Here is a 26,092-nt window from a genome sequence, read left to right as displayed (position 1 = left end):
TCTCGACATTGAAAAGGCATATGACATGTTGTGGAAAGAGGGGTTGGGGGTGAAGCTGTTTAATGCTGGAATACGAGGGCGGATGCTGAACTGGATCAGGGCGTTTCTGCAAAACAGGACCATACAGGTCAGAGTCGGGGGGGCATATTCTGAAACAGTGGGGATAGATAATGGTACTCCTCAAGGGAGTGTTATAAGCCCAGTACTATTTAACTTGATGATTAATGACATGTTCCAGGAGGTGGGGGCAGGCTTTGGGCTATCATTGTTCGCTGATGATGGCGCAATTTGGAAAAGAGGGCGGAATATTAAGTTTATAACAGGGAAGATACAAGGGGCACTGGATAGAGTAGTGGCCTGGGCTGAGAAGTGGGGGTTCAAAATATCTGTGGAAAAGTCAAAATGTGTTATTTTTACAAACAAAAGGAAGACTGAAAACCTGGGGCTGAATATCTATGGCAAGCCCTTAGAGCGAGTCAAAGAGTTTAAATTCCTAGGAGTTATTTTTGAAGAGAGGTTAACGTGGAAAAAACATATAGAAAAAATAGTGAGGAAATGTGAAAAGGTGATAAATGTGATGAGATGCCTTGCTGGGAGTACGTGGGGAGCAAACAGAGACACACAAATAATGATTTACAGAGCCATGATTCGCTCAGCTTTTGATTATGGGTGCCTGGCATATGGGGCTGCAGCCAAAACAAACCTAGCAGCACTGGATAGGGTGCAGGCAAAAGCGTTAAGAGTATGTAGTGGGGCTTTTTGCACAACTCCAATCCCAGCTTTGCTGGTGGAGATGGGAGAGATACCCCTAAGTTTAAGGAGAAGGAAGCTGGCCTTACACCACATAGCTAAACTATATGGGCATGACCAAGTCCATCCAGGCAAGCAGCTGCTGGAGGAGTGCTGGGAACTGGGAGGTGGGGAAAGCAGGAGTTTTGTCCATAAAATCAGAGCAGAGGAAGAAGAGCTCGGCTTGAGTGGGGTGCGCAGGGGTACGGCTGTGGTCTGGCCTTCTGTTCCACCATGGCTGCTACCAAGTGTGGAGGTTGACTTCACGATAGCAGAGAGGAAGAGGGAGAAGGGTAGTGGAGACCCAGATGAGTTGGTGAGGGAGAGGATGCAGCAGGAATGGGCAGACCATGTGCAGATCTATACAGATGGCTCCATGGACCCAAATAGTAAAAGGGTGGGGTTTGCAGTTCACATTCCCTGCCTGCAGATCACCCAGAGCAGACGGCTGCCAAATGGGGTTTCAGTCTTTACGGCAGAAATGGTGGCGTTGATATGGGCAGTAAATTGGGTTGAGGAGGTGAGACCGCAGCAGGCAGTTATCTGCTCGGACTCGGCGGCTGCGCTGATGGCTCTGCAGGGGGGGAGGTCACAGGTCAGACCAGATCTGGTCTGTGAGCTGCTGACCGCACTCTACAGAGTAAACCAAGCTGGAAGTAGAGTGGGTTTCATGTGGGTTCCAGCTCATGTGGGGGTTGAGGGCAACGAGGCTGCTGATGGTGCTGCCAAAGAGGCCCTGAGCAGGGAGGAGGTGGATGTGGGCGTCGCCCTGGGTATTTCAGAGTACCGCTCCATAATAAAGGAGGATTTAAATATCAGGTGGCAAAGAGAATGGGAGGGGGAAACAAGAGGAAGGTTTTATTTTAATATTCAAAATAGTGTTAGGGGAGGAAGCATCACCCTGGGAAACAGAAGGGAGCAAGTCATTATGACACGGCTGAGATTTGGACACTGTGGCCTTGCAGGGGGACTGGCCCGTATTGGGAAACATGAAAATGGACTGTGTGAATGTGGGACAGAAGAAACTGTGCAGCATGTTTTTATGGAGTGTCCTATATACACAACAGAGAGGAGAGAGCTTTTTGCTGCATTACTAGATGCAGGGTTGCCCTGCATCTCACTGAGGATTATTCTGAACCCTGAGGAACATCAAAGTGCAGTGATGAAAGCAGTCATGGACTACCTGTGGAATACTGGCCTGCACCAGAAAGTGTAACTGCATAAGCTGTGGTAATACCTGAACTGAACCGTGGGAGGCAGCAATACGCCGATGGGCGTCTAGTCTGCCGGAAAGCCACAAGAAGAAGAAGAAGAAAAGTGTATACGTCTTGGCATTTCCGGTATCCGTCTGAAAAGAAACGACTCCGCCGATTTGAAACTTAATCCAAACATGTCTGTTAAACTTTCGATAATGTATTAAAAAGGCTGTCGATAGCGTTACGACGCTCTATTAACCTTTAACCGCTGGATAACGGGTTATACCCCCATCGTTTTCACGGGCAAAGCTAAAGCTAGCAAGCGGTGTGTTCGTGTTAGTGAGCATTAAAGTCATCTCTGTCCGTGTTGACGTAACTGTCGAGTCATGGCCACTCGGCGTCTGACAGATGCATTCTTGTTATTGCGGAACAATGCAATCCAAAACCGGCAGATATTGGCTGAGCAAGTGAGTACAAACGACCCCCGTCTGAGTACACGTAGCAATGCTGCGGTGAGTTGGTCTGCATCGTTTTGACATTTTACTGTGTTTGCATTAGTCGTGCTAGCTAGGATCAGCTGTGTTATTGTAAACATCATTACATATCCTGGTTGTTCCCAGTATTTTACCTCAGGACTGACCGTGGAGTGGCCTGGCTCTCAGTCTCCGTTCTAATTAATCCCAAAGGTGATCTATCGGGTTCAGGTCAGGACTCTGTGCAGGCCGGTCAAGTTCATCCACACCAGACTCTGTCTTCCATGTCTTTATGGACCTTGCTTTGTGCACTTGTGCACAGTCAGGTTGGAAGAGGAAGGGGCCCGCTCCAAACTGTTCCCACAAGGTTGGGAGCATAGAATTGTCCAAAAATGTTATGGTATCCTGGAATATTCAAAGTTCCTTTCACTGGAGCTAAGGGGCCAAGCCAACAACCCCACACAATAATTCCTCCTCCACCAAATTTCACACTCGGCACAATACAGTCCGAAATGTAGCGTTCTCCTGGAAACCTCCAAACCCAGACTCGTCCATCAGATTGCCAGATGGAAAAGCGTGATTCTTCACTCCAGAGAAGGCGTAAGGCGTCTCCACTGCTTTAGAGTCCAGTGGCGGCGTGATTTACACCACTGCATCCCACACTTTGCATTGGACTTGGTGATGTACGGCTTATATACAGCTGCTCGGCCATGGAAACCCATTCAATGAAGCTCTCTGCGTACTGTACGTGGGCTAATTGGAAGGTCACATGAAGTATGGAGCTCTGTAGCAACTGACTGTGCAGAAAGTCTTTTCACTATGCTGACCCCTCTGTCAGTTTACGTGGCCTACCACTTGGTGGCTGACTTGCTGTTCCCAAACTCTTCCATTTTCTTATAATAAAGCAGACAGTTGACTTTGGAATATTTAGGAGCGAGGAAATTTCACCACTGGATTTGTTGCACAGGTGGCATCCTATCACAGTTCCACGCTGGAAATCACTGAGCTCCTGAGAACGGCCCATTCTTTTACAAATGTTTGTAGAAACAGTGTCCATGTAAAAGTGCTTGATTGTATATACCTGTGGCCGGGCCAAGTGATTAGGACACCTGATTCTCATCATTTGGATGGGTGGCCAAATACTTTTGGTAATATAGTGTATGTCCCTAAAAAATATAGGCTAAGGCAATATTTTCCCACAGATGAGTACTTATGTAGAGCACAAACAGGAGACCACAAAGTCTCTCCCAATCTGCATAATTCATGTTTTTCTGTCGGTCCTGAGGTTAATACTGGGTCCTAGGACACGTATGGAAGTATTGTCGTCGCGAAATTACCTGCAAACATGTATCTCAATCTGTGCATCTTTAATACATTATTTCACTGTGTATTCTTTTGTCTGTCTGTATATTATCAGTGTGTTTGTAATCAGATCCACGTGTGCGTGTTTTAACTTTTATTTACAGAAAAAGGCAAGGTGAAGTTACAGACAAATCCTTTTACTTGTGACCAATAATCTTTTTACACAAGATCTTCCGCAGCAGAAGTGTAGCTGAATTCAGCCAATTGAGGGTTCCTGCGTCACACAGATCTAAATACGCACACACAGATTGTATTAGACATGCACACACAGATTGTATTACACATGCACACACATTTGGATATGCACACACAGATTGTATTATACATGCACACACATCTTTCACGGAAGACGTGTCGCAAAAGTGAAGTTTAAATAGACAGCCTATTGATGGTTCTTGCTTCACACAAATCTGAATACACAGACCCACATTTTTTTTAAACACACAAATCGAAATACAAAAAGACAGATTTTTTTTTACCTACAGACAGATCGTAGATTGATATACAGACAGACAAATGAATACGCCAACACTTGAATTGGATTACAGTCGCACAGATTGAGTTACGTGTTTGCAAATAGTTTTGCTACAATAATTCTTCCATACACACAACAAATAGGACAACATCCCATCCCATGTAATGTCCTGTGTTGTGTCTGTTTAGTGTATGTCTTGTCCTCTTGTTGCCTGTACAGTGCATCCGGAAAATATTCACAGCGTTTGAATTCCTCCACCTTTGGTTTTATTAATGACTTGTTCCAAAAAAATATTTTTCCCCTCAACATTCTACACACAGTTTTATTTTTTAGAAATATAATTTATATAAAAAATTATAAGGATAAAGATTGAGTTGAGATGCATCCTATTTTTACTGATCATCCTACAGATGCTTAAATTGAGTCCACTTGTGGTAAATTCTGTTGATTGGGACTTCCTGGACAGGATCAGGATGTATGTAGAATTTTGATTGAGGAAAAAAATGTTTATTCCATTTTGGAATAAGGCTTTTAATGTGGAAAAATTGAAGCGCCGTGAGTACTTTGTCGATGCACTGTACTGAATATGCAATGTACTTTGACTGTTACACATGTCTCACTAGTAGGGATGTAACGATGTTAACATTTCATATCATGGTTGTCACTATCGTGGTATTGTTAAATGTGCTCAAAAAGTATCTGTATTTATACACACACTAAAATCGTTTATACAAGTTTCATTAAAACAAAATGAAATAGATAAGCATACGATATACTTTCTTGGCTGGAGAAACATTAAATATTGCTCTGGCTTCTAAAAACATTTACATGGATGCCTAGAGGGCGCTAACTTTCCAATGTAGCTTAAGCGTTGTATCTTGCCCTCTTACAGATGTAAGGACGTAACTACGTACAGTACAGGCCAAAAGTTTGGACACACCTTCTCATTCACAACACAACTGATGGTCCCAACCCCATTGATAAAGCAAGAAATTCCACTAATCAACCCTGATTAGGCACACCTGTGAAGTGAAAACCATTTCAGGTAGACTACCTCTTGAAGCTCATCGAGAGAATGCCAAGAGAGTGCAAAGCAGTAATCAGAGCAAAGGGTGGCTATTTTGAAGAAACTGGAATATAAAACATGTTTTCAGTTATTTCACCTTTTTTTGTTAAGTACATAACTCCACGTGTGTTCATTCATAGTTTTGATGTGACAATCTACAATGTAAATAGTCATGAAAATAAAGAAAACACATTGAATGAGAAGGTGTGTCCAAACTTTTGGCCTGTACTGTACGTACGGGACACGTGCACACGCATTTGCTTTGGTAGTTGTTAGCTAATGATAGCGATTTGGATCGCTATTATTATAACTCGAATTCTTGAGACTTTGCACTGGCTCCCTGTTCATTTTAGAACTGATTTTAAAATCTTGCTTTACATGGACTGGCACCTCATTGTATCTCGGACCTCATCCAAATTTACACTCCTGTGCGGGCTCTGAGGTCCAAGAGCCAGCTCCAGCTCGTGGTGCCCAAGACGGGACTTAAAACCAGGGGAGACAGGGCCTTCTCTGTGGTCGGCCCTAAGCTCTGGAACACTCTGCCCCTCCATGTTCGAAATGCTCCCACAGTGGAGTGTTTTAAGTCTCGTCTTAAGACCCACTTTTATTCTCTGGCTTTTAACACTACGTGAGTTGTGTGGTCCTCTGTGTTTTTTAAATTTTGATTTCTATTTATTGTTTTAATTGGTTTTAACCTTTAAAATCGTTTTTAATCATATTTATTTTTATATTGGTTTTATTATTTTTTTGTTTTTGTTTTTATTCAGTCATTGGTGGAGCTAAGGATAATATTTGAATATTGTTTTTAATATTGTTGTGCAGCACTTTGGAAACATTTGTGTTGTTTAAATGTGCTATACAAATAAAGTGGATTGGATTGGATCATTAGCTTCAGCTGTCATTGAATGTATATTTTATCATAACTACAAATTGTTCCACGCGTTTTCTGCGCATACGTATTGACGAGTAACCGCCATAAACACCAATTATTTTATTCGGCACAGAAAAAAAGATTATTTCATAAACCTAGTAATTGTGAAAAATGCATTCGGTTTTAAAACAAATTTGTTCTGTTAAACCACTAATGGTAACATAAGCTAGCCGATGGTGTTTTTGTGATATTTATTTGGTTTGAAAGTTGCAAACAGCCCATTTAGGAGCCGTATTGTTTTTGAGTGTTTGAACAGGTTTTTCTTCTCTTTGTAAAGTGTTAGTGTTGGTTTTCTTTTTAAATTGTAACAGCAAACGATTACGGTTTATGTGAACTAATCAATCATCCATCCTTCCATTTTCTACCACTTGTCCCTTTCGGAGCCTATCTCAGCTGCATTCGGGCGGAAGGCGGGGTACACCCTGGACAAGTCGCCACCTCATCGCAGGGCCAACACAGATAGACAACATTCACACTCACACACTAGGGCCAATTTAGTGTTGCCCATCAACCTATCCCCAGGTGCATGTCTTTGGAGGTGGGAGGAAGCCGGAGTACCCGGAGGGAACCCACGCAGTCACGGCGAGAACATGCAAACTCCACACAGAAAGATCCCGAGCCCGGGATTGAACTCAGGACCTTCGTATTGTGAGGCACATGCACTAACCCCTGTGCCACCAAAGTTTATTTATACAGCCCTTAATCACAAGTGTCTCAAAGGGCTGAAACACTGTTGTATTCCTCCGAGATTAAATACATTTTTCTGTGAGAAGAGAGCGCAGCGTCTATGTTCAGTATGTACAGTTGAATAGCTTAGTTGCTCACACAGCTTTATACAAGTTTAGATTGGGGTACGTTGTTTCTTATTCGTAAAGACGTTAATGTCTCTTGTATTCATATTCATATTTTAGCGAGCTAGCGCCAGCCTGTATGTCAGTTTATCAAAGTGCCATGGTTAATCATGTTTTTTCGATCATTTTAATTTAAAACGATACTACTAACGGTTGGGAGTTTATCATGAATTCCGTTTATCATTACATTCTATAGTGAGACATAGGGATGTAATGATAAACAATATTATTAATAAACTGATGTCATTAGGGGTGTAACGGTACACAAAAATTTTGGTTCGGTACGTACCTCGGTTTAGAGGTCACGGTTCAGTTCATTTTCGGTACAGTAAGAAAACAACAAAATATACATTTTTGGGTTATTTATTTACCAAATTTGTAAACAATGGTTTTATACTTTTAACATTGGGAACACTATAATAATTCTGCCCATGTTAATCAACATTAAACTGCCTCAAGTTGTTGCTCAGATTAAATAAAATGACAAAACTTTTCTTCTACATATAAAAAGTGCAACATTAAACAGTTTCAAGTCAATTCATCATGCTTAATTTATTACAGAATTTGGGAAGCCTGTAGTTGATTTTTATATGTAAATGTTATATTTTTATCAACATGTGATAGCAGGGACCCTGCCATTCAAAACTAGGCTGCTCCATTACTAATGATTAATGTAACTAGCTGAAAAAATTGTACAATAGCAATAGGAGAGACTATTCATCCCTGAACACCATGGATTTCATGTAGGCTTAATGATGCAGTTACATTATTATATCAGCTATCAGAGACAGAAACTCTTCATTTAACATAATGTCCTTTTTTGCTTCTTCAACACAGCTCAATCAACACAGAAAAAGGTAAAGTGAAATAACAGACAGACAAGGCTTTGCTGACCGTAACACATACACACACGCACACACACCGCAAAATGAACTAACGTTACGCTAAAAGCGAATTAGCCTTAACCTCAAGCCAGGACTGCGAGCGAGCTAAGCTGCAGTTTATATTTCTAGAAGGTCAACGGGCTCATAGTGATGTTGTTACTAGTAGTTGACTGGGAGGTGTTTATTATAATTTGGGGAGAGTCCGCTGCCTGATGCTTACCTGCTAAACGCTAAGCACTGACTACATGCGCTCTGAATACGCACTGCTGATTGGCTGTTACCGCTCTGAATACGCACTGCTGATTGGCTGTTACCGCTCTGTATGTAACCAATCAGATGGTTGTGTGGGTCGGACAATGCTGGGTGCTGTGTACTGACAGAGACAGGCAGAAGGAAGCGGAGCAGCTAGTTAAGACTTTAGCTTAGCTTAATATGTTCGTGTGGAAACTCGTTCGGTACACCTCCGAACCGAACCGAACCCCCCGTACCGAAACGGTTCAATACAAATACATGTACCGTTACACCCCTAGATGTGATACATTCTATAGTGAGACATAGGGATGTAACGATAAACAATATTAATAATAAACTGCCGTGATACATTCTATAGTGAGACATAGGGATGTACCACAGCAGTTTATTATTGTTTATCGTTACATCCCTATGTCTCACTATAGAATGTATCATGTCAGTTTATTATTAATATTGTTTATTGTTATATCCCTATGTCTCACTATAGAATGTATCACATCAGTTTATTATTAATATTGTTTATCGTTACATCCCTATTTCTCACTATAGAATGTATCACATCAGTTTATTATTAATATTGTTTATCGTTAATCCCTATGTCTCACTATAGAATGTATCACATCAGTTTATTATTAATATTGTTTATCGTTACATCCCTACGTCTCACTATAGAATGTGTCACATCAGTTTATTAATAATATTGTTTATCATTACATCCCTATGTCTCACTATAAAATGTGTCACATCAGTTTATTATTAATATTGTTTATCGTTACATCCCTATGTCTCACTATAGAATGTGTCACATCAGTTTATTATTAATATTGTTTATCATTACATCCCTGTCTCACTATAGAATAATCAAATACATCATGTGCTTTTTCTCACTATAATTGTATTAATACATTTATTTTACAGATAAGATGCTTTCTTGTTCTTCAGGATTTGGCTGAAACAAGTACAGTGGAACCTTAAACATCAAACAATGTATTTCTGGCATCCTTGGTGACTTCCAATTAGTGCTCGTATTGTCTGACATTGAAATAACCTGTTTCAATGTCAAACTGTTGGCAGCGTAACGGAGTGTGTATGTTGGGAAACCTCACTACCTAACACCTTAAGAGCTTGCACTGGGCTTTTAGTTCGGTGCCTAGCTCTCTCGTCTCTGATTCTGAGGACTCCGGTTCGAGCCCCGGGCGGAACAAAACGTTGTTAAATGTAGGTAAGAGCTTGTCATTCGTAATTGTCATAGAAGTGTAAAAAGTCAGACACGATACGTGGCTCACAACAATAATAATATCTAGATATGTTGATACTGCGATTGCCCATATTTGGTTCTGACTAATGTATGACATAGCCGTGAAACAAAAGTATCTTACATACTGCATATTTCTTATCCAGCTTTGTCCCATCACACTGTAAAAGCCAAAGTGTCCTCGCTTTTAATTTTAAGGGTTCGTATTATGATATTTTTCAACATTTAAACAATTCCTTGTGGTCTACACCAGGGACCTGTTTAATGTAGGCAATATTTTTACGGACCAGCCTTCCACATGTGGCAGATAAATATAGCAAATAAGTGCATGGAAAATTAATACATGAAAAAACTCACCTCAATTAGTGGGAGCCCCTGGCCTTTTCCCTTTGCAAAAAAGCTCTCCATAGTTAGTAGTAGGCTTTTTTTTTTCGGCTTTAGTATCTGATGGGTTATAGGTGATACATCACATTCAAGGACAAGGGCATGGATATATAATAAAGCTAGAAATACTTGCCATTAGTCCCATTAGATTTCTGTGGATTTCTATTTCCATTCTAAAAGTTATGTATTCATATTTTGTGCAATATTTCATATGTAGATTCACTGTTAGCTTTTTTTGGTCCAATTTTCCATGCGTAAATACATCTGTTATTGCTAACTACTTGTGTATTAGGACTGTGTGCAATAATAGCAGCACTTTAACTTACTAGGCCAAAGGAGATGTGTATTTTCTTCCTTCAGCACAAGTATTATATGCAACAATTTAGCACTTCTCCATTAAACTACTATGGTCACTTTGTTCCTGATCAGCCCTGATCTTAGGTCATCAACCTGCTGCGGACTGCAGATGGAACCTAGCTTTTGGCTACGATTTGGCACCTACACATTTAATGTTTATTCATGTGCATTGTTCCATGTAACAAAGACCTAACAAATATTGCAAATGGAGACTTTCTATCAGGAGTTTTATAATAGATCCAGGAACAAGCTTATTGGTGTGTCTGGTGGGACTAGCCAAAGTTAAGGAGGAGAAAATGCGGTCAGTTATAAATGATTAATGTCTCTGTGCGGCCTGGCAGCAAATGCGTCACGAACCAGTGGTCGGGGACCACTGGACTCTACATAACATGTAATGGTGGTTCTTTGGTCAAAATGTTGCATAGATTATGTTTTACAGACTTCTTTGTGGGCGGTCTTATTTACGTACTTCCACCTCGACTGCGTCTTCTCCCGGTCGTCTATATTGTAGTTTTCAGCGCGTCCTTATGATGACTACCGACAGATATAAGTTAGAACTACATGCTACTTTGTATTAGAAATGGCCACAGCGCAGGATGCATGTGCATGTACGAGACAGTCTGCCCCACAAAAAATGGATAGAGAAAAAGAAGGAACTTATTGACACCAATGGCGGACTCAGTTAAAACTTTACCATATGTTGAGATATCCGCTGACGTCACTAATGGGAAAAACATCACAAATTGTGCAAATTCCAAACGACTCGTTTGAAGGAAGGCAAGATTGTTTTATAAATATCTCAGCCATGCCTCCATGGTTTGACTTTTGCAGATCCCAAATACATAAAACATGTACCAATAGGTAAGACAAGTTGGTTGTGGGCACCTTTAAACGATGCTTATGTATCAGTTCAATATTAGTGTAGGTGTTGTCTTCTGTGACTTTGGCCTAACTTTTAGCCACTGGTGCAAGTAGGGCCCCTGAACATGTAAAACTGACTCCACTAATTACATTAAAATAAGTTTATAGTGAGGAAAAAACTAAGTGAATAGAGGTAAGGTTATTTATTGCAATACTTTGCCGTATTGATACTTTTAATGCAATTGTGCGTCACTGCACCCTGAGACTTCACACGTCTCACCTTCTTAATGTTCACAATCTAGACATTGTTTTTGTTTTTTATCCCTTTAGTCATATTACCAAACTTTTTGAGTATGGCCTTTCATATTGGACTCAGTTCTATGTTTATTCTCCTTAGTTTATCTTCACCGGTATTCATTTATGGTTGCATAAGTACTCCAAAAAGCAAAATCTACCTGAAGAGTTGAAATCTGAAGTTTGTAAAGGCGTCATTTCGTGATATTTATTTAATATGTTAAGGTTCCACTGTACTGTATATGACAAAACTGTTTTTTTGACTTATCAAAATATTATCAGTGATAAAAATACAACTTGTCATATATAAAAAGCCTAGATGGTGGTGTTCTGCTTGTTTGGTGTTCACTTCTGGGGCTCACTTCTGTTGCTTCTGTCCTTCTTTCTTCCTTCCTCCACTAATGGATGGAACCACACCATCACTTTAGGAGCTTGATGAGGTATCATTGTTTGTTTCCTGGTAGAAATACCAACATTACTTTAAGTGGTGCGCCACATATGTTACTTATTACGTCAAAGATAATAGAGGTGTTTTTTTTTTCTTAGTTTGCTGATGATCGGATGGCGCTGGTGTCAGGAATCAGTCTAGATCCTGAAGCAGCCATCGGCGTCACCAAGAAACTGCCTCCTAAATGGATAGAGGGCATCGATGAGGTAAACTTTTTCAACTCAACCAGCTTTGGTACCACTAATATGTCCCTTTGGGTGCCTTTCAGATCCACTATGAAATCTCACGGGTTCGACAGAAAATGAAGGACCTGGCTCTGCTTCATGACAAGCACATGAATCGTCCCACCTTGGATGACAGCAGTGAAGAAGAGCACGCCATAGAAATCACCACCCAGGAGATCACACAGGTACTCTTCCTGGTTCACGACTGAGTGCAGGAAATGGTCCTCATGGTCGCCTTGTGGATATGCAGATGTTCCATCGATGCCAGAGAGCCGTCACTGGCTTGCAGTCCCGCTGTGGCCACTGCACCGAGCAGGAGGAGAGACTATTGAGAAACGTGGTCTCATCTCTGGCACAAAGTCTGCAGGACCTGTCCACCACTTTCAGACACACACAGTCCAGCTACTTAAAACGTAAGCTTTTTCGAAATCTACCGAGAGCAGTTTTTGCTTTAAAGTGTTGTTTAAATCGCAAATCCGTAGTTTAAAATATGAACTTTTTGACAACTTGATGTGATACTGAATTTGGGGATTCCATTAGCTGTAGAAATGATATCAAAATTATAAGTTAAGAAATCAAAAAACGCATACTTGAAATATTTCACTCTTGTGTGTAGTAGGGTTGTACGGTATACCGGTATTAGTATAATACCGCGATACTAATGGATCATATTCGGTACTATACCGCCTCTAAAAAGTACCGGTCCGGCCCCCCGTCGTCGTCACGTCATGACATTGCTGGTTTTACGAGTAGAGGAGCATGTTTGGCAGCACTCAATCACAGAAAACTTACAAGCAGACACATAGTGTAGGCAGAAAAGGGAGAATGTACACATTTTGGCTTGAAAACTTAAAGATGAAGTTATAACACTGAAACACCCTCAGGAAGAGGTGCTTTTAGACATGGCTAGCTAGCTAGCGGCTAAAGTCCATCCGCAGTCTGCAGTGTTTTAGCTACTTCTAAATCACTAATCCTCGCCTACATGGCAAAATAATAAAGTAAGTTTCTTACAAGTGTCATCCCTGCAGAACGAGGAATAGCTAAACGTGCTTCACTACACACCGTAGCTCACCAGCGTCATAATGTAAACAACCGCCATGGGTGGATCAACACCTGACTTCCACTGTAATGATACCAAGTACAAGAGCGTATGTAGTCAATACTACTATGATTACATCAATGTTTTTAGCAACACAAAATCTTCTTTTGTTTTTTTTATATCTATATTATTTTTGTAAACTCAGGAAATACGTCCCTGGACACATGAGGACTTAAAATGATGACCATTGTATGATCCTGTAACTACTTGGTATCGGCTTGATACCCAAATTTGTGGTATCATCCAAAACTAATGTAAAGTATCAAACAACAGAAGAATAAGTGATTATTACATTTTAACAGAAGTGTAGAAAGAACGAAAGTAACCAGATATTAACAGTAAATGAACAAGTAGATTAATAATAAATTTTCTACCACTTGTCCCTCATAATGTTGACAAAATAATAGAATATAAATGACACAGTATGTTACTGCAAACGTCAACAGCTATATTAGGAGTCTTTGTTTGCTTACTTACTACTAAAAGACAAGTTGTCTAGTATGTTCACTAATTTATTTAAGGACAAACTTGCAATAACAAACATGTTTAATGTACCCTAAGATTTTTTGTTAAAATAAAGCCAATAATGCCATTTTTTGTGGTCCCCTTTATTTAGAAAAGTATCAAAATACATTTTGGTACTGGTACCAGTACCAAAATTTTGGTATCGGGACAACACTAGTGTGTAGTAAATCTAAAGAAACTACATTTTCACTTTTTTGAATTAAACTACTGTAACTATTTTCAAATATTGTGATTTATTGACTTGCACTTTATATTAGAACATTTTGATGCTGTGCAGTTCTACAACACTACTGCAGTTGATTAGTCTCAGTGTAGATTGATGCTTTTGTTGTTCACCCCATAATTTAATGTCTGTCTTTGAATGAACTGGTCATTGTTTGATTATTCAGGAATGAAGAATCGTGAGGAGCGATCAAAGCACTTTTTTGACTCAGGGCCGCTAATGGAAGAAGACGAAGAGCTAGCTGTGTATGACAAGGTGCGTGGCTGTTTGAAATGCTGTAATTCTTTCAGGATAATTAAGTTCACTCAGTGACGTGTAACATGAGGCAGTTGTGGAATAGTATTTGGAAGAGGAAAATCAAAACTGATCCAAAGCTGGGTAAATGCTGTCTCATCACTACTATTGTCAACCCAAAGCATGACTCTAGCAACACACATCACTGAGGCAAGCGTAAAAAGGTGGACACGCACTGATGATGTTGTGTTTAGAACGTGAAATTGGTTCCATTCAAAGAAGATTCCATCGCACAATGTGAACATTACTATATACACTCCAACTAACCGCTGAACAGAGTACGGCGATGCCACAACACCCGCCATAAATAATATTTCTTATGTGCTTTACACTAAAATACATTTTAAAGTGCTACATTACAAACCAATATTTAAAAGGATAACAGCTCAGCCATGATTTTGGAGTATAAATATTTGGGGTTTTGGCACCAACTGCTGGACTAGATGTGACCAATCTAAGTCTAAGACTAGATCTGACCATGAATTGATTAACGTGGACCCCGACTTAAAAAAGTAGAAAAACTTATTTGGGTGTTACCATTTAGTAGTCAATTGTACGGAGTATGTACTGTACTGTGCAATCTACTAATAAAAGTTTCAATCAATCAAAAAAACAATCTAAGACTAGATTTGACCAATCAAATCAAATCAAGCTTTATTTATAAAGCGCTTTTCATACATAACAGAAATGCAACGCAAAGTGATTTACAAAGTTAAAAACAATACCCCGGTGACCAATATCCCCCATTATCGCATATGTACGCACGGACACAGATACCAAACACAAACACACACACACACACACACACACACAACATACACGCATATGCAACTATATGGACCAATGATTGCATGGCTGAGTACAGAGGAGACATGTGAGTAGATCTGACCAATCTAAGTCTAAGACTAGATCTGACCAATCTAAGTCTTAGACTAGATCTGACCAATCTAAGTCTAAGACTAGATCTGACCAATCTAAGTCTAAGACTAGATCTGACCAATATAAGTCTATAAGCACAAACTGATGAAGTCTACTCGGATGAGCGGTGAAACGTCTTCCAAGACAAACCTAGCAGTCCAGTTGCGATCAATTCAACGCCCTGAGATTCCTTGAAGCTGTTATACTGCTCAACACAAGCTGGGCTCCATAGTCTCCCTTTGCTCTTCTTTCTCCCCCAACTGACTGCACAAAAACTTTTAATCAAAACGTTCAATAGTTTTCTTCTTATTTATCTACTTCATTCCACACAGCTGATCTCAATCCTACCTTTTGTTAAGTTCCTTAACTTTATTGCCTATTTATTACTGTTTTTCCTTGGTACTTGCCAATCCAATCCCCTTTATTTCCATCTCACTATTAACAACAAAACTGTCTCCGGAGTGCTGCACATAAAAAAAGAAACAATAAAAATTATCAAATTTCAAGCATTTAAAATGAAACAAGTAAACAAACAAATAGTAGAATAAAACAATACAAACAAATCAATGTAATAGAATAAAACATTAAAAGAGACAGAGGACGACAAGACTCACACCGATTTAAAAGCCAGAGAATAAAAGTGGGTTTTGAGACGAGACTGAGGGGGCGGAACATTCCAAAGTTTAGGGCCAACAACAGAGAAGGCCCTGTCTCCCCTAGTTTTAAGCCTCGTTTTAGGCCCCACAAGTTGGAACTGGCCCTCAGACCTCAACGCGCGAGCTGGAGCATAAATTTGAATGAGGTCCGTGATGTACTTTGGGGCCAGTCCATTCAAAGCTTTAAAAACAAACATTTTAAAATTAATTCTAAAACAAACAGAAAGCCAATTCAGAGAAGCGAGAATCGAGGTGATGTGCTTGCTTTTTTTGGTTCCCGTTAAAAGGCGTGCTGCAGAGTTCTGGACTAACTGTAAGCGTGACTGTGCATTTGGACTTATTCCAGTGTAAAGTGCATTACAGTAGTCCAGACCTGATGAGATAAAAGCAAGGGACATGAGTCCAAATTTCATATTGTGCACATTTATGACCAATAAATCTCCTTCTAACAGTGCCTATTTACTGTATTTTAGTCATCTAGAAAAAAAATAACTGGGTCAAAAGGTGTGTATTAGTACTATTAGTACTTTTGAGCAAATTCAACAATGGAGCAACAATAATAACCGTTATAAACCTTAATAATACTGGCACCAAAATATTGTTGTTGTCATTTTAATTTGCATGATGACTTTCCCTGTCATGATTAGCATCTTGTGTTGATGCATAGTTTACTGTGCACTCATGAAGGATTTCCCACCCGGTGGTTGTTTCTTCCAGGGCTTTACAGATGACCAACTGATGTTGGTGGAGCAGAATACAGTCATGGTTGAAGAACGAGAGCGAGAGATCAGACAAATAGTTCAGTCCATCTCTGATCTGAATGAGATTTTCCGGGACTTGGCCAGCATGGTGGTGGAGCAGGTATTGGACACATAGTCAGTACATTTGCATGCACTAAAATGGACTTATTGCATGCGTGGGCTTGAAACCAGATTTTTAATATACATGTAACCATTTTAATTAGACACTGTTTAACTTTTCAAAAATTGGATTACCACACCTAGTTTATGTGATTGGAAACCATTAGTTCTGGCAATGATTAAAATGACCAAAATAGGGTAAATATCAAACCCAAAACTAGTGAAGTTGGCATGTTGTGTAAATAAAAACAGAATACAATGATTTGCAAATCCTTCTAAACTTATATTCAATTGAATAGACTGCAAAGACAAGATATTTAACGTTTGAACAGGAAAACTTAATTTTTTGCAAATATTAGCTCATTTGGAATTTGATGCCTGCAACATGTTTCAAAAAAGCTGGCACAAGTGGCAAATAGGACTGAGAAAGTTGAGGAATGCTCATCAAACACTTATTTGGAAAATCCCACAGGTGAACAGGCTAATTGGGAACAGGTGGGTGCCATGATTGGGTTTTTGGAAACTGTGGACGTTGTGTCCTCCGGAACAAAGAGGAAAAGAACCGTATTGTTCTAGGCGCAAAGTTGAAAAGCCAGCATCTGTGATGGTATGGGGGTGTACTAGTGCCCAAGACATGGGTAACTTACACATCTGTGAAGGCACCATTAATGCTGAGAGGTACATACAGGTTTTGGAGCAACATATGTGGCCATCCAAGCAACTTTATCATGGACACCCCTGCTTATTTCAGCAAGACAATGCCAAGCCATATTCTGCATGTGTTACAACAGCGTGGCTTCATAGTAAAAGAGTGTGGGTACTAGACTGGCCTGCTTGTAGTCCAGACCTGTCTCCCATTGAAAATGTGTGGCGCATTATGAAGCCTAAAATACCACAACGGAGATCCCGGACTGTTGAACAACTTAAGCTGTACATCAAGCAAGAATGGGAAAGAATTCCACCTGAAAAGCTTAAAAAATGTGTCTCCTCAGTTCCCAAACGTCTACTGAGTGTTGTTAAAAGGAAAGGCCATGTAACAGTGGTAAAAATGTCCCTGTGACAACTTTTTTGCAATGTGTTGCTGCCATTAAATTCTAAGGTAATGATTTTTTGCCAAAAAAAATTGAAGGTTCTCAGTTCGAACATTAAATATCTTGTCTTTGCAGTCTATTCAATTGAATAGTTGAAAAGGATTTGCAAATCATTGTATTCTGTTTTTATTTACGAATTACACAACGTGCCAACTTCACTGGTTTTGGGTTTTGTACATATTGTTATGAAAGTGTCTGTTACTACATTATATATATATACTTGCAGTGTGTATATTGTACATATTACGTATTGTTATGAGGGTGTCTGTTAGTTATATATATATATATATATATATATATATATATATATATATATATATATATATATATATATATATATATATATATATATATATATATATATATATATATATTAAAAGGTTCTCACATTGTCATTGTGTGTAGAATTTTTAGGACAGAACTAAATGTATTCATTTTGGGAATAAGGCTGTAACATAAACTGTCTTTATTCATGTAGCGCTTTACTGTACCTGGAATGATACCCAAAGTACTGTACATGATATGTCACATTCACACTGATGGCGGGAGCTGCCAAGCAAGGCGCTAACCCCGACCTATCAGGAGCGAGGGTGAAGTGTCTTGCTCAAGGACACAACGGCCGAGACTAGGATGGCAGTAGCTGGAATTTAGTGCATGTAAACGTAGGAAGTCACCTGACCAGACACAAACATGGATGACTTAAAACATGTCATAAGTCCAGTTGTCTTTGCTTGATCTAATGATGTCTGCTGCTACTTGAAGGGCACCGTCCTTGACAGAATCGACTTCAACGTGGAGCAAGCGTGCGTCAAAACAGACGATGGCCTAAAACAGTTACAAAAGGTAAATCTGGTTTCACTAATAGTCACACAGCCATACTTCTTCACTAACAAACATGTCCTCCTTGCTTTCATGGTCTTTGCAGGCCGAGCAGTACCAGAAGAAAAACCGGAAGATGCTGGTCATTTTGATCCTATTTGTCATAGTCATCATTCTAATAATTATTCTCTTTTCAACCAAGTTTTAATCTTACAATTATTTTTGCTCTCCGTGTGAGTGTTTGTTGTGGAGTCTGTGAACCTCTGCTCCGACAAAAGCAGACAGCCTTTCCCACCGTAAGTCTGTTTTTTTTTTTCAATCAAAGTAACAATCGACAGAATCTTTTATCTGTGGCTGATTTATGACGTGTCTGGTATGGAAAAACTCCACCACCTTGGACTAGCTGCCTGTTGTTTATGCAGTGTAAAGACAGACATGTTATTGTTTGCTTCTTTCTGCTTGGTTCCAATGTGAATATGCATTCTTTCTTTTGAAGAGACAATGCAATGGGGGATTATGGGTAGTCTTGACACATTATTTTCCTGTGTTGATCATACACTACCAAATATTCCTACGGTTGAGCGCCTGTTAATCATTGGATATTCTAATGGAATAACACTGCTTGGTAAGTAGCTGTCCCAACATTCTAGAATCATCCGTTTATTTAACAGGTGCTACGCTTGTCAAAAACGATTGAACTACGCAGTTTTGTTTTCAAGCGCTATCCCCTTTTTGAACTGCAATTTGCACATACTTGAGGCCTGAGCAAGAGGAGTGTGTCGTGATATGGACGTAGTACTACTGTCATCTGTATGATGAAAATATTTATTTTTTAAAAACGACCAATGACCAAGACATTCTGTGTCCTGCAGAATGATTGTATGTTAGGTAAAACTAGTAGCTCTACGTACACTAAGGACTCCACTAAGGAAACTGTGGTCCATCCCGCATATGCAGATACATAAAGACTTCTTTTATTCTGCTGTTATGTTCACGTATAAAGACTTGATATGCCGAGACGATGAAGAGCTTTATTTAACATATCTGTTCATTTATGCTTATTTTATACACCATCTCTGTCATTGATGTGAAGTGGGTGTAAACAAATGTCCAAGTGGTACTATTCATGAGTGAAGGTTTTTTTTTAATAAACATGGAATATGTTGGTCGAGTTTATTTGATTTTCATTTAATAATAATACATTTTATTTATAAGGCGCCTTTCTGGGCACTCAAGGACACCGTACAAAATCAAAACAATAAAATCAATTGGATTAAAAACAACAAAGATCATTAAGGTTTACAGTGAATAAGCAGTCAGCAATAGGTGTGTTTTTATATATTTATTCATTCATAGCATAGCCTCCCAGCGGACTATTGTTTAGGTTTAATGAGCCCTTTCACCCCTGATTGCTTCATTTTTGAAGGATATAGTCCATCAGGCCTCGTTGGCGCAGTAGGCAGCGCGTCAGTCTCATAATCTGAAGGTCGTGAGTTCGAGCCTCACACGGGGCATCGTTTTGATAAGGTCTCATTATGTTTTTGGCTATGTTTTATATTCATAAATGTAAGTTCCTCAATAGCCGACCTGTTTTTGTGTCTTTAATAAATAATTACAACTCTACTTTAAAACACTCTCTGCCTCCAACAACCAAAAAGCTGTGAAAACGATGAGGCTGTGTTCCAAATTTCAATTATTTACGAACTTGTGTGAGCCTATGGCTTTGCACTTTGTTTATTTATATATATATATATTTATTTATTTTAAAAACAGTTTTTTTCTTTCTATTTTAGTTACTTCATTGAGTTACAACCCCCTGGCGCTGTTTTGTACTGTTTTTGTTCTTATTTTGATTATTATTTTTCAGTTGTTTGTAAATGTTGCAATTTATAAATAAAGGTTTATAAAATAAATAAATAAAATAAAATAAACGTTTTGAAAAGGTCACCACTTCCGGGTCCAGTTTTGCTAAGCCAATCACCGGGCTGAGTCCATCTTTCCGTGGCCAATCACAGCGTCTTTCTTCTAACGCGCGTAAGAACTTTTTTTGTCCCGCCCCCTACGTAGGCAACACTTGGGTTTTATAATGTGAAGGTCGGGAGTTTGAGCCTCACACGGTGCAACATTTTGCAAAGGAAGAGAAACACTTAACTGGTTAGCACTTCCGGGTCCATCTTGGCTAAGCCAATCACCGGGCTGAGTCCAAATTTCGGTGGCCAATTGCAGCGCCGCGTTATCTTTCGAGCGCGCGTATGAACTTGTTTTGTCCCGCCCCCTACGTAGGTAACGCTTGGGGTTTACGATCTGAAGGTAGTGAGCTCGAGACTCACACGGTGCGATGTTTTAAAAGGAAGAAAGACACTCGGTGGCATTCTTTCTAACATATCAATTTAAGTGGACCCCGACTTAAACAAGTTGAAAAACTTATTCGGGTGTTACCATTTAGTGGTCAATTGTACGGAATATGTACTTCACTGTGCAACCTACTAATAAAAGTCTCAATCAATCAATCAATTTCTTGCCCTTCAGAAAGACACCCAATTATGTTCTAGTCAAGAAAAGTTAGGGTTAGGGTACTACAAACCGTGTGTACTATAATATATCTTGTAATGCAGTTTTACCTTTAAAAAAACACTTAAATTATGGGAAAGAAATCTTACACTGGCACAACAGCACCTCCACGTGGCTGCTAAGAGGCAAGTGAAAATGCACAACAGTGCAGAATATATCCTGTTTGTGTTTGCTTATTGTTATGTATTAAAGGGTTAAATTATCGTCAATTATTAGGAATCGGACAGAGGGCGTGATTATTAATCAAGTGTTCTATGATTATCTCGTACATCTGGCAACGCTGTTCCCAAACGTACACGTGGTTAGTTGGTACGTGGCAGCGGAAGATAAACACGTTTATATCACCTTTCAAATTAAAAGCCGCCGCTGGGTTTTTTTGTTTTTTTTTTGCCATGAATAAAAAATAATACGCAATATTTTTTACTAAACAATAACTTAAAACACTAAGGTGTCGACATTCCTGTAGGATGCGCTTTCCGTGGCGTGTTTTTTCCGGCGAATTACGCCTGAGCTGTTTAAGTTTGATGCTGGCAGACCCGGAAATGGACTTGGAACTTTTCAGCGAGCGATTGATTCCAAACATTTTGTTTGCCTCCATTCATGAATCACCATGAATTATTTTGGCGACGCCTTTCCAGCGGACACTTGCTTGTTCGCCGACACATTTCCTGAAGACACAGTTTACAAGTTAATGGGCCAGGAGCTGACAATCACGCAGCATTTTGGTGCCAACCTCGGCGTGGCGGCGCCAGTGTGGGAAGCAGTGAGTACTTCATCACTAAACGAATAACATAAAAAATATACATTTGTTGTTAAAATGTGTTTCAAAAGGTACCTTTAGTTCGGGGGTCGGCAACCCGCGGCTCTAGAGCCGCATGCGGCTCTTTAGCGCCGCCCTAGTGGCTCTCTGGAGATTTTTAAAAAATGTATGAAGAATGGAAAAAGATGAGGGGAAAAAATATCTATTTTTTTGTTTTAGTATGGTTTCTGTAGGAGGACAAACATGACACAAACCTCCCTAATTGTTATAAATCACACTGTTTATATTAAACATGCTTCACTGATTCCAGTATTTGGCGAGCGCCGTTTTGTCCTACTTATTTGGCGGTCCTTGAACTCACCGTATAGTTTGTTTACATATATAACTTTCTCCGACTTTCTAGGACGTGTTTTATGCCACTTCTTTTTCTGTCTCATTTTGTCCACCACACTTTTAACATTGTGCATGAGTGCACAAAGGTGAGTTTTGTTGATGTTATTGACTTGTGTGGAGTGCTAATCAGACATATTTGGTCACTGCATGACTGCAAGCTAATCGATGCTAACATGCTATTTAGGCTAGCAATGTGTACATATTGCATCATTATGCCTCATTTGTAGCTATAGTTGAGCTCATTTAGTTTCCTTTAAGTCCTCCTAATTACATTTATATCTCATGACACATGTAATATGGCTTTTAATTTTTTGCGGCTCCAGACAGATTTGTTTTTGTATTTTTGGTCCATTATGGCTCTTTCAACATTTTGGGTTGCCGACCCCTGCTTTAGTTGGATTAAAATCGTATTTGTATTTTTAAAATTAAAATAAATGGCTAATTTGCACAAATTCCGATCAAAGTGTCCACTAGTGCACTTTTTCTTCTCGAGTCCAGACCCGAGTGCACTGCGTTAAGTACACTTACTCACTGTTTAATGTTTACGGTCTGTTGCCAAATATGTTTGCAGATAAAACATTTTTATCGACACCAATATCGATATGCTCCAATATCGATTCTTAAATCAAAATATCAATACTTTAATTCAGGAGTGTCCAAACTTTTTCCACCAAGGGCCACATAATGAAAAGTCAAAGTATGCGGGGGCCATTTTGATATTTTGTATTTAAATAAATACACAACTGATCATGTCAGCTTTGTATTATTATTAGTTAGAACATTTCAGCTTTTTGTTGCTCGTTTTCTTACATTTCTACTGTTAATATTAATAAACATTAAATGGGTTATGCTTGTATAGTGCTTTTCTACCTTTAAGGTACTCAAAGCGCTTTGACACTATTTCCACGTTCACCCATTCATTCACACACTGAGGGTGGGAGCTGCCATACAAGGTGCTAACCATGACCCATCAGGAGCAAGGGTGAAGTGTCTTGCTCAAGGACACAACGGACGTGACGAGGGTGGTAGAAGCTGGGATTGAACCAGGAACCCTCAGGTTGCTGGCACGGCCACTCTAACCGCAGCACGCCGTCTCCGGTAATAATACGATAATTTTCTATCTATATTTAATTCATAAGTTAGTATTGATTTATTTTTCAAATAATTACCTAAACTTTGTTTATATTTTAATAAGTACAGTCGTGGTCAAAAGTTTACATACACATGTAAAGAACATAATGTCATGGCTGTCTTGAGTTTCCAATCATTTCTACAACTCTTATTTTTTTGTGATAGAGTGATTGCAGCACATACTTCTTGGTCACAAAAAAAATTCATGAAGTTTGGTTCTTTTATGAATTTATTATGGGTCTACTGAAAATGTGAGCAAATCTGCTGGGTCAAAAGTATACATACAGCAATGTTAATATTTGCTTACATGTCCCTTGGCAAGTTTTCACTGCAATAAGGCACTTTTGGTAGCCATCCACAAGCTTCTGGGTGAATTTTGACCCCTTCTCTCAACAAAATTGGTGCAGTTCAGCTACATTTGTTGGTTTTCTGACATGGACTTGTCAGAAATTGAGCTGTTTGGCCACAATACCCAGCAATATGTTTGGAGGAGAAAAAGTGAGGCCTTTAATCCCAGGAACACCATGCCTAACGTCAAGCATGGTGGTGGTAGTATTATGCTCTGGGCCTGTTTTACTGCCAATTGAACTGGTGCTTTAAACGGGACAATGAAAAAGGAGGATTACCTCCAAATTCTTCAGGACAACCTAAAATCATCAGCCCGGAGGTTGGGTCTTGGGCGCAGTTGGGTGTTCCAACAAGACAATGACCCCAAACACACGTCAAAAGTGGTAAAAGAATGGCTAAATCAGGCTAGAATGAAGGTTTTAGAATGGCCTTCCCAAAGTCCTGAATTAAACGTGTGGACAATGCTGAAGAAACAAGTCCATGTCAGAAAACCAACAAATTTAGCTGAACTGCAACAATTTTGTCGAGAGAGGTGGTCAAAAATTCAAGCAGAAGCTTGTGGATGGCTACCAAAAGCTCCTTATTGCAGTGAAACTTGCCAAGGTACATGTAAGCAAATATTAACATTGCTGTATGTATACTTTTGACCCAGCAGATTTGCTCACATTTTCAGTAGACCCATAATAAATTCATAAAAGAACCAAACTTCATGAATGTTTTTTGTGACCAACAAGTATGTGCTCCAATCACTCTATCACAAAAAAATAAGAGTTGTAGAAATGATTGGAAACTCAAGACAGCCATGACATTATGTTCTTTACAAGTGTATGTAAACTTTTGACCACAACTGTACATTTTCTTTTGAGAGCTTCTAATATTTTAGATCAGGGGTTTCTAGACTTTTTCCACCAGGGGCCACATAATGAAAAGTCAAGTATGGGAGGGGGGGGGGGTGGGGGGGGGGGGGGGGTGCATGTTTTATTTAGAAAAAAAATGCTAAAAAAAAACCATCCATCCATCCATTTTCTTCCTGTCCTTATGGGGTCACGTGGGATGCTGAAAAACATATTATATATATTTAAAGATAAAACTTTGTGCTATAGGTGACTATATATGCACACCGGTATATATTTTTGTATTAATTATTAGTTTAAAATGCTCAGCTTTTTCTCACATTACGATTTCTTTCTCTTCTGTCTTACATATTTCTGTTTTTTTCCTTTATATTCTAATATTGGCTATTAATAATTTTTAATGCTCTTATTACTTTACTTATTTTCATTTTATGATTTAAACACCATTTTTGTGTATTCTGTATGATTGTGTCCTTTTTTTTGTACAAACTTGGCTATATTGTCAGTCACGCCACTTCAATATACTTCAGAGTTTGAAATAATAACTCTGTCGTAATATTTATGCTATGAGATATGTTATTAGTGGCAGCACGGCAGTACAGGGGTTAGTGCGTGTGCCTCACAATACGAAGGTCCAAGGTTCAATCCCGGGCTCAAGATCTTTCTGTGTAGAGTTTGCATGTTGTGACTGCGTGGGTTCCGGGTACTCCGGCTTCCTCCCACCTCCAAAGTCATGCACTTGGGGATAGGTTGATTGGCAACACTAAATGGGCCCTAGTGTGTGAATGTTGTCTGTCTATCTGTGTTGGCCCTGTGATGAGGTGGCGACTTGTCCAGGGTGTACACCGCCTTCCGCCCGAATGCAGCTGAGATAGGCTCCAGCACCCCCTGCGACCCCGAAAGGGACAAGCGGTAGAAAATGGATGGATGGATGGATATGTTATTATTCGAAATACACAACTGTTCTAAATATTAGCAGAAACATTAGGTATATTTGCACAAATGATCGGTATTGCCGATACCAGCCTGAATTTTACTCTGTATGGGATCGGACAGAAAATGAGCAGTATTGCACACACGTCCGCCTAAATATCAGACACAACACTTCCTCATTCTCTGCCAATCACCTTTCAGACACAACACTTCCTCATCCTCTGCCAATCACCTTTTCAGACACAACACTTCCTCATTCTCTGCCAATCACCTTTCATACACGATACGTTTACACTCTGAACGTCAACATGAACATGCTGAAGTTCATCCTCTTTGCTGATGATGCAACCATTACATGTGCAGGTGACGACGTGAAGCAACTTCTGGCCTCTGTAACTGAGGAGATGATAATGTTAAAAACTTGGTTTAATACCAACAAATTGTCTCTGAATTTGCCATTAGGATTGTGTCCAATGTTCACTACAGACATCATTCAAATCCACTATTTAAGCAAC

At 39.5% G+C, this 26,092-nt stretch overlaps 1 protein-coding gene and 1 non-coding gene across 4 annotated transcripts; both read left to right on the top strand.

Moving 5' to 3' along the window:
• Nucleotides 1-2,089: 2,089 nt before the first annotated feature.
• On the top strand, nucleotides 2,090-19,752 carry LOC133660604 (syntaxin-16-like). Of its 3 annotated transcripts, none has more exons than XM_062064162.1 (8): nucleotides 2,090-2,497; nucleotides 11,977-12,084; nucleotides 12,147-12,287; nucleotides 12,353-12,515; nucleotides 14,116-14,204; nucleotides 16,535-16,678; nucleotides 18,531-18,611; nucleotides 18,694-19,752. In XM_062064162.1, exons 1-8 carry the CDS (start codon nucleotides 2,372-2,374, stop codon nucleotides 18,793-18,795), a joined length of 954 nt encoding a protein of 317 aa, XP_061920146.1. In that variant the 5' UTR covers nucleotides 2,090-2,371; the 3' UTR covers nucleotides 18,796-19,752. The 3 variants fall into 3 exon arrangements, with proteins under 3 accessions (XP_061920146.1, XP_061920153.1, XP_061920159.1); XM_062064169.1 differs by having other exon boundaries at nucleotides 2,092-2,452; XM_062064175.1 differs by lacking the exon at nucleotides 2,090-2,497 and adding an exon at nucleotides 9,877-11,870.
• A 276-nt stretch (nucleotides 19,753-20,028) lies between these two features.
• Nucleotides 20,029-20,101, top strand: trnam-cau (transfer RNA methionine (anticodon CAU)). The gene has a single exon. It is a non-coding gene; the product is annotated as a tRNA-Met (tRNA).
• Nucleotides 20,102-26,092: the final 5,991 nt, after the last annotated feature.

This window comes from Entelurus aequoreus, linkage group LG01 (genome assembly GCF_033978785.1).
Source record: "Entelurus aequoreus isolate RoL-2023_Sb linkage group LG01, RoL_Eaeq_v1.1, whole genome shotgun sequence".
NCBI lineage: Eukaryota > Metazoa > Chordata > Actinopteri > Syngnathiformes > Syngnathidae > Entelurus > Entelurus aequoreus.
The sequence above is the reverse complement of the archived record's forward strand: the minus strand, read 5'-3'. Positions and strand labels throughout refer to the sequence as shown.